General features: G+C 39.9%; 1 protein-coding gene across 2 annotated transcripts in view; it reads right to left on the bottom strand.

Moving 5' to 3' along the window:
* Positions 1 to 10,027, bottom strand: part of Fmnl2 (formin like 2) — a 330,610-nt gene that overhangs the window by 151,135 nt on the left and 169,448 nt on the right. For both annotated transcript variants that reach the window (XM_008832871.3, XM_017798092.2), the window contains exon 2: positions 1,079 to 1,162. In XM_008832871.3, the coding sequence (XP_008831093.1) occupies positions 1,079 to 1,162 (84 nt within the window). The remainder of the gene's footprint in view (positions 1 to 1,078; positions 1,163 to 10,027) is intronic.

The raw sequence follows: 10,027 nt of genomic DNA, 5'->3' as shown, positions 1-10,027 counted from the left end.
GAGAGAGAGAGAGAGAGAGAGAGAGAGAGAGAGAGAGAGAATATGCTTTATTTGATTGTTAAAAACAGAACAAGGGAAATGGCTAGAAAGAGATGGATATTTCTATGTTTTATGCACAACATGGAAATAGAAGCCTTACTTTTTAAAAAAATATTTTATTATTTTATGTGTATGAGTGTATTGTTTGCTTGCATGTGTGTAAGTGTACCCATAACGTGCAACACTCACAGAGGTCAGAAGAGAGTGTTGGATCCCCTGGAACTGGAGTTCCGGATGGCTGTTAGCCACCATTAGCTGCTGGGAACTGAACCGGGGTCCTCTGCAAAAGCAGTCAGTACTCTTAACCACTGAGCTATCTCTCCAACCCCTTACTTTTTCTTTTTTAAACTTTTAAAATTTTATTTAATTTTATTTTATGTGTGTTAATGTTTTGCCTTCATGTATCCAAGCATACCACGTGTGTACAACACCTGCAGAGGCCAGAAGGGAGTATCTGATTCCCTGGAACTGCAGTTACAGATGGTTGTTAGATGCTGTGTGGATGCTGGGAACTGAACCTGTGCCCTCTGGAACAAACAGACAAAGCTCTTAACCACTGAGCCACCTCTCTGGGTCCCTTTACTTTATCTTTGTAAGTATACCCTCATACACTGGCACCTTATAAACCACATAAACAATCTATCTACTTGTGCGAATATATGCCAATTTACATGAACAGGAAGGCCAGTTTAACTTCAGGACCTGTACCTTTCAAGTAGCATGAACCACTATGAAAAGTAAATAGAACAGAATGTCTGAATTTGGTTTGTCCATTTAACTTAACAACTTTGCCAGAAACCAAACTGTGAAATGTTTAAAAATAATGAGAGAATTAAAATATTGGAAAACAAAATAAGTCGTTTTTCTAGTTTTTCTTTTGGTTATAAGAAACAGAAAGGCAAAGAAGAGGGAGGGAGGGAGGGGGAGGGGAGGGGAGGAAGGGAGGGATCCAAGAATCTCATGGGAAAAGTCCAACACAGACAGGAGGAATATGCATCTCTTGCATCATTTTCTTGATAAATGTGTGGCTGTTTCTTACCTGATCACAGATCAGCTCCCACTTTTTCTCATTGTCATACTGCCGAAGTAACCTGGCTTTGTCAGGAGGTAGGTTCATAGCATTCTGTAAGAAAAAGCAAAGACATCTGTCACATGCCACAGTACCTCAAAGGCAGAGAGACAACAACTATGGCCCTTTCATGACAGCCTTTCAATTCCTAGCATCTGAGTCAATTGGGTCCTTGGAGAAGCCATTTCCATACATATATGATTGGTACAGGAGGGAGGTGGCCTGCTTTGAACAATCAGACTTATATTTCAGCAGAGCTGACTTTAATCCTTCATTTCATAGCAAGCTCACTTTGAAATCAACAAAAGCAGGAGCTGGAGAAATGGCTCAGTGCTTAAGAACACTGGATGTTCTTGTAGAAGAACTGGGTTCAAATCCCAACACCGCATGGCAGCTAACAACTGTCCGTAAATACAGTCCCGGGGGATCCAACAGCCTCTTCTGACCTCCACAGGCATTGCATACACAGGTATACTTACCTGCATGCAGGCAATACATGCATACACATAAAATAAATAATTAATTAAAATTTTTGAAAAGTTTTTTAAAAATCAACAGAAGCAGTTTTTCAGAAAGTATGGCCCTAGTACCCCAACAGACACAAAGAGAGAAGAAAAAAAAAAAAAAACCTCAAAGGTTAGAGACATTGAGGGAGTCACTGAGTCACTGAAAGCACATGCACAAATTGTCATCATCATCGTCATCAATGAAAAAATTTTAAAGTATCAACTTTTGCTTGCTCTGACGAAAAATCCTGATTAAAAGGATCAGATTAAAGGTAAGTAGACCAAGGAAAGTGGGTTCACCCTAATCCACGCTAAACAGATGGATGAACTACCTTTTCCTTTAATGAGGTGCTGTACTTTCCCTCCACCAAATTCCCACCTGCTAACAGTCCCTATGAACCACCACGAGGGTCAGGTGGGTCTGTCACCTAAGACCTGAGTCAGAAAGGTAAGACTTTTTCTTTTTTTTCTGTCTCTTACTTTAGGATGCTGGCCAAAACCTAAGTATGCTTTTTCTAATAGACTGGGCTTACTTACTCTTTCTCCAAAGCCCCCATCCCCACCAAAGGGTTGTGTGCCAGTCAAGTGCCTGACCTCTGTGCTGACTCAAACAGCATGGTTTTTTCCCCTTCTCTCTACCAGTCTCCTCCTCCAGGCAACTGATGAGATTTACAGCTTGGCCTTGAGTTCCAAATGGAGGGACATGGGGGTGTCATCCACCTTTAACCCCAGCACTCAGGAGACAGAGGCAGGAAGATCTCTGTGAGTTTGAGACCAGCCTGGTCATTATATAGCAAGTTCCAGGCCACCCAGGGCTACACAGTAAAGACCCTATCTATAAATATGTAGCAATGACAATGACGTGGTTGTTTTCTGTCCGCCTGTGAGAAGAAAACATTCCTTCAGGAAATGTTAGTATCGGCCACCTAAATTAACAGTTTAGCAATGTTGGTCTATGAAATTAAGCTTGCAGTAAGTATGGACTCCAATCTGAACAAGGTATTCAGACATCAGCACCATACAAACCCTCCAAGGTAACACAAGATATCTTCTGCAGAGCTGAGCATGGAAATGCCGAGACACACTCATGTGTTATGAGTCTGATGTCCCAAATGACCAACCATACCAAGATCCCTGACTAGATTTGAAGTGAGGTATTTGGCAACAGAACATAATAACAAAGTCTGAGAACCCTAGAAGGCACTCAGATCTGTCTGTGTCCTCTCCAAAATCCCCACATTAACTGAGCTTAATGCATTACGTCTATTAATCACCTTATCCCAAGAGAGACACTGTAGTCCAGACACATCCCTATATAAACAGTGCAGTTTTTTGTCTAGACAAATGCAAAGGTCTTGGCCTGTCAATGCTCAGGCCCCCAAGTCTGAGAAGGGCTTGGCTTACAGTGAGACCACTCTCTTGGTACAGTCCTTCATACCATATGGTAAATCAAATTTAAGCGAAGTAGAAGTGTGTGAACTATACTGACTTAATGGCAGGAATCAACTTTTGATAATTTTGATAGTTTTAGCCCAAGCATTTCCCCTTAAATTCAGGCTAACATTCACATTGGTATTACTTAAATATATCTACCATCGATTCATTTGAATCTACAGCATCATATTTTAGAACTAATAACCTGCCTTCAGAATATTTAATTTTTAATTAAAATTTTTATTTTGGTAATTTTATATTATGTGTATGAAGTTTTGCCTGCTTATATGTAAGTGCACTCATGTTGTACAATGCCCATGGAAACCAGAGGAGGGCATCAGGTCCCCGGAACTGGAGTTAAGAATGGTTGTAAGTCAACATGTGGGTGCTAGGAACCAAACCAGAGTCCTCTTGCAAAAGCAGCCAGTGCTCTTAACCTCTGAACCATCTCTCCAGCCCCTAAATTTTATTTACAGAGTTATTTATTCTTATTTTATGTGTATAAGTGTTTTGCCTGTATGTATGCAAGTGCACCATGTGTGTGTCTGGTATCCATGAAGGCCAGATGATTGTAAGCTGCCATGTGGGTGCTGGTGTCTGAACCTGGGTCCTCTGCAAGAGCATCAAGTACTCTTAACTGCTGAGCCATCTCTCCAGCCCCATTTTTTCTAACTTTTTAAAAAGCTTTGAATTACAGTTTTTGATGGTAATGCTAAAGTTTCTTAAACAGAAATATCTAAAATGGGGGAAATATTTTCATAAGGCCTACCTCCCTGGAAAAGGTACTTAAAATAGAACAAAAACTATCTAATTGTATTTATTACTTTGTACAATTAAACAATGTTAAACAACCAACCCTGGTATAAATTTAGCAAAGAATTCCACATATACCTTTCCTGGGAGTGAGGAGGTACAACATGGCTATTTACTGTTAAATAAACAGCCCTTCATTCCTTATTTGTACCCTGGAAAAAAACTTTTTCCCCTTAAACTGGTTCTGACCCTCAGATTAGTGCCCCTGGGTATGATCACACAGTAATATCAGCATGATTGTAAAATAAGGTAAATAAGTCTTTCCTTGTTAAACTCAGAGACACGAAGGAATTTTTTTAAATGACTGAAATCCTACAATATCCAAGGCAGTGTGTTAGGGCATGGTGCATACATAATCTCAATCTTCCATACATAAGCATGTGTGGTGGATAGAATTTTCACCAGTTATATGGGGAAACGGGCCTAGGAGAACTTGGTTAACTTGTTTGAGGTCACACAAATTCATAGAACAACCCCTGTAAAATTTCCAAGGACAATTTGTAATGATGCCACCAAGCTCATTTTGGAGCAAACCAAAATGGCAAATAACTTAAGACCTCTGCTAGTCCTCTCCTAAGACCCTGTGTAAGCAGTCAGCAATTACTGCTACAGGAACTGGAGGACACTGCTGTTGGTACAAACAGGAAAGTAAGCTGCTCCTTTTAAATGTTTGTTTTGATTAAATAGTCTTCTTTATCTTTTTTACAATATTTTTATTGATTCTATGAGCATTTCACACAATGTATTTTGATCATATTCAGACCTTCCCCCATTTCCACTTCCACCTACTGTACCCCAACTTTATGTTCTCTATTATTTTCTTTTTAAAAATTAATTTTATTTTATGTGTATGAGTATTTTTCCTTCATGTAGGTATATTCATGCATTCAGTGCCTACAGACACCAAAAGAGGGTGTCAGATCCCCTGGCATGGAAGTTATTACTGATTGTTGGATGTCATTGTGGGTACTAGAAACTGAACCCAGGTCCCTCTGCAAGAGCAACTAGTGCTCTTAACAGCTGAATTCTTTCTCCAGTCCCCAATTTTTCCTTTTAAAAGGCCTATCAAGTCTAATTTGTGTTCCCCAAAAGCTCTTGGGTGTGGGTCCATCCTTTGGAGATCAGGCAACACCAGGCATCACACTCCCAAGGAAAACTGACTCTCCCTTCCCCAGCAGCTATCAACTGCTGCTAGAGCTGGGACATCTTGCCCACCTAAACAGTCTTTTGATTGACAAAAGTTTATGAAGTACTGCCCCTGTACAAGTACTACGCAACACACTAGGTGGCACTGAGGAAAATCAACTATATGAAGCTCCTGAGGAGTTTTAATATTATGATGGGGAGACAAATTAAGCTTTTAAGTCTTCATAGAAGCTATCATAGTAGCTTAGATTATAGATGAGGAATGAGCTCTCGGGAGAAGGGAACAATATAAAAGTTAAAAAAATGAGAAGGGAAGAGTGGACAAAGTATGCTGAGCAGAAGAAACAAGGAAAAGACTATGAGACAAGATTTACCACAAGAGTTTTTAAAAAGCTAACTTGACCACAGAGAGAATAAGAGAATGGGAATAAAGGAAAGATGAATCTGGAAAAGTGAGTTAAAGCTCCACTATGCCCAGAAATACAGCTCAAGGTCAATAACCAAAGTGCAATGTGAAGCCATCAAATGCTTTTAAGCTGGGAAATAATATAAGCAAGTTGCTTTGCAAAGTCACTGGAGGTGCTACCTAGAGAAATGATGAGGATTAGCAAACATGGAAGCAGAAAGGCCACACTAGAGGCCAGGACAGCAGCTCATGGGAGAGAAGGTGGCCTGACAAGGATAATGGCACATCAAAGAAACAAAACAGTATTGATGAGGAAGCAGAGCAGATGGTTCAGTGGGTAAAGCACTTGCTGTTACAAGTCCAAGAAACATAGTTTGGGTCCCTAGAACCCAAGTAAAAGTCACTGGGTATGGCAACCCACCTATAATCCCAGTGCACAGGAAGTAGAGGCTGGGAATGCCTGGAGCAAGTTGGTTAGCCAGACTGGCCAAAAAAGCAAGCTACAAGTTTATCAAGGGACTCTAATTCAATATATAAGGTGGAAAGCAATTGAGGAAGATACCCGATGTCAACCTTGGGCCTCCACAGGCAATTCCAAGGTGTGTCCGTACATATCTCACACACACACACACACACACACACACACACACACACACACACACACACACACCAACATGGATACAGTCATGTACATCACACACATGTCCAAAAGAATGTGTTAATGAAAGAGGTATTCAAAGCAACTTGACTAAACTAAGGGCTAGAAGAATGTCAAGGATCAGTATCTCTGTTTTAGCTCGAGGTAAATGAGTCCGTGTAACAAGAGGAGCGCACAGAGAGGGCAGCATCAACATGGAGGAGGTAGTGAGAGGAAGACTTTTAATCAGCCCTGCTTAGGTCTGGGACTATCAGGAGACAACCAGGAGACCAGTCAAGCAGTTGACAGAGAGACTCACAATTCTGTGGTCAGAAAAAAGGTCTGCCTTTCCCTGACCAAGAAGAGCAGTAGGAAGCATTTCTGAACTCCCGGACTAGTTACTGTCAGAAGTGGCAGCTCCAAATCAATACATCCAAATGAAAACTATACTTGCTAATCACTCACCAAGCATCTCACATATCCCCTGCCTGACCAAGCCTGTGAGCTGCCCAGACACACTCTCCAGCTGAGTAATTCCACAGGGATCAAGAGGAAGCCGTTAGGTTTAGAATCAGACACTCCACAGAGGTCTTGCTGAAGATCAGGGGTGTTTGATTAGCTGGTAATAACTGTTGTGAAATATACTTAATGTGAACTCATTCTGCTTGTTCCATAACTCTAAAGTCCAAGCTAAATGTTTGTGCAGTTAACTTACAAGGGTCTGTTATTTCCTAAGAAAAACACTGTCTATCCCTACATCTGTCTCTTTGTTGTTTGTAACAAAGTGGACTACTCTTCTGTTTGGCTGGATATACAAATCAATTTCCAGTTTTCCTAACAATGTGACAGCTCTGCCTCCAGATTTAGTGGGATCTGAGACACAGAGCTCTTTTTCCTTCCTCTCATCCATCAACTCTAACAGCATTTACTGGGCTTTGACTAGGTGCCAAAATATCTCACTGTGTGCATCTAAACAAACTTAATCATGAAGCTGCTGCATGCAAGTTCCTGCCAACTGTCCCCTAAAGATATACTGCATTTAAGTTGAAAAGTTTAGTGGATGTTAATTACCTGCTTTCTAGATTATGTGACTTCCTCCCTACACTAAATTTATCATCAAAAGTATTCTTCCCATAAGGAATGCCACTCTCAACCTGACAAACTTCACTAATCAGTTCAAATACCATTCATCATTAGAACCTTTGCCCAACTACTCCAAGAAGATACAGTCTGCTTGGGCTCTAAAAACAATGTATCATATTTATTATTTATTGCTGGTATTGTTAAGGGGCAAGGCACAGCATGGCAATCAGTACACTTACTGGGCAGTCAGTGTTGAATAAATAAAAAGCAAAAGACTCAGTCACTCTTTTGGTCTGAAATATCGCTAATTTAGGGTTCTGCTTCACACTATAAATAAACATATACACCAAAAAAGCATTTATATACACTAACAGCATTTCCAACTGATGTTAAAAAAAAAAATCAATAGATATATTTTTATTATTACTTTTCAGACAAGAATTCATGGGGAATATTCTTCACTTCTAATATCTTCCTGCAAAAATGAATTTTAGGCATTCTTTTGCTACATGTAATACACCTGAACTTTGTTTTGTTGCCAATAAGTTCAGACTGGCATGAACTGTAATAATTAATCTGCCCCAAATAGTGGTTATATTTCTGGTCTTTATTATGATTTATCCTTAATTGTATTATTTTACATTATGTGTTTTCTACTTTAGAACCATTTGAAAATAGAATTTATAAAAACAACAGCATATCCATATTTCTGAATATTTCATGAAGAAATTAATTATGGTTATAAAGCATCTACGACAGACTATACATCTGGTTATACTATGGAATACATGGTGGAATGAAGTTCCAAAGAACCAAATTAGCACATGTCCTAGGAATACAGGATTTTCTGCTACCACTCTTGTCCTGGATATGTGGTAATAATGCAACAATAATACAAACCTGTAAAACATCCTTCTTTTACCTTATATCCATAGGGCTCAAATTGAGAAGCCCACAGTAAGATGTAGGGAGACTACTGTTGGGTAGGCATCCTCCAAAAAGCTAGAACTGAATGGGGGCAAGTCTAGAGACCCACGATGAGAAACGCCAAGCTCACTGGGAAAAGGGGTAGTTGCCATTTATAGACACAGGAATGAAGCCACAAAGGGGGGGGGGGCACTCCATGAAGCCAAAATGTAGAAGATGGGCCAAGGGACTTTGTAAGTCACCCTTTTCCAGACGTCATAAACCATGCTAAAACCCAAATAGACTGTGTTATGTAGATTTTGTCAATCTGCATTAGGACTAAGAAACCTAGAAATCCCAGAGGGTGCATGTGGGTCTCTCAGGAGGGAAGGGAATTTGCCACAACAACTACTGAAATGAGTAGTACCAAATACACCTTATATTATCCAGTACAGCTTTGTTCTTGTAATCTCACAAACAAAATTCACAACTATTAAGCTATCAAATTCTCTACAGGAAATGTTCTATTATATAAACAGCTTTAGAAAATAAAGGACCTTGGCTTATGAAAGAAGGGAAAGCATGTACAAGACAAATGGCTTACACAACCTCTCTGAGCTGCTATATAACAGATAAAAGTTTTAAAGGAACACAGAAGAAGGAGTCATGACTTTTTAAAAATTTAACTGTTGGGGCTGAGGAGATGGCTCAGTGTAAAAGCACTTGCTGTGCAAACATGAAGACCTGAATTCAAATTCCCAGCACTCACATAAAAAGCTGACATGGCTGTGCATGCCTGTAACCTTAGTATTAGAGGACAAAGACAGATCCCAGGAGCTCTCTAACCAGCCAAGCCAAAAAGGCAAACTTCTAAGGGAGAGACCCTTCTCAAGGCAGTAAGGCTAAGAGCAATAGAGGAAAACACCCAACGTCCTCCTCTGGCTTCCACATGTATACACAGGGACACACACACACACACACACACCATCACAAACAAATTTTTTTTAATTTAATTGTGGTAGAGAACATAAATTAACCCTCTTAGTCAATTTCATGTTTCTGTAGTATATATTTAATACCTTGCTGTGACCAAATCTTTAGAACTGTCTCATCTTAGAAAAATGAAACTCTACATCGATTTAATAATTCTCCACTTCCCCTGTTCTCAAAATCATTAGTTTTTGCTAGAAAAAGGAAATGTGACAGGCTGCACCTGGATGCTTAGGCAGCAGAATGAAGAATGAATCGGATGATTCATTCAGGGCTTACGCTATGGGCTCTGGAACTGGCCTTGCTGGATTCTAACCCTGATTGTGGTGATGGTGAAACACATTTTGAATCAAAAAGCAAATGAAATAAACAGCCCAAAGTTGGAAAGGTCAGTAAATTCAAAACTCAAAGTCAGAATCAAAATAAGCAAGATGTGCCACAATAAAAAGTATAACTGGGCTGAGCATAACAATAAAAGACTGTGGCAAGTCAGCCAACACTTAATAAGCTACAACAGCAACCAAGTGGAGATGGAAACAATGGAGGATAGACACACTAATCCAATCATAGCGCAACTCCAGAGGAGGATCCGTTTCTAGCTAAGGATGGGGCCTGATGTATGGGGAGAGTAGCAAAGAATGGTATTAAGTACCACAAACAATTATTATCTGAACTGTGCAGATTCTGTAGTACTTCTACCATTTGGCAATACTGTGATCTTGGGTAAATTACTTAAATTAATTCTCAGTTTGCTCTCTTGTGACATGGAGATATTTTCAGTGTGGTGATAGAGGTGATGGTGGTGATAAGGCTAGCAGTAACCATCATCTGCCCCACAGAGTTTCAGAAAAACTAAGTAGATGACAATATGTGTAAAACAGCTCAAAAGCACATGGGAAGAACAATGTTAAAAAGTATTCACAAGGGTATTAGTAAGGAAGAAAGGGGGGGAAGTGGGGGCACCTTAAGTGGGAAAACCATGATAGAGGGGGGAGACG

The sequence above is a fragment of the Nannospalax galili genome, unplaced genomic scaffold, assembly GCF_000622305.1.
Source record: "Nannospalax galili isolate Female #2095 unplaced genomic scaffold, S.galili_v1.0 scaffold376, whole genome shotgun sequence".
Classification (NCBI taxonomy): Eukaryota; Metazoa; Chordata; class Mammalia; order Rodentia; family Spalacidae; genus Nannospalax; species Nannospalax galili.
This window is presented reverse-complemented; position numbering and strand designations above follow the sequence as displayed.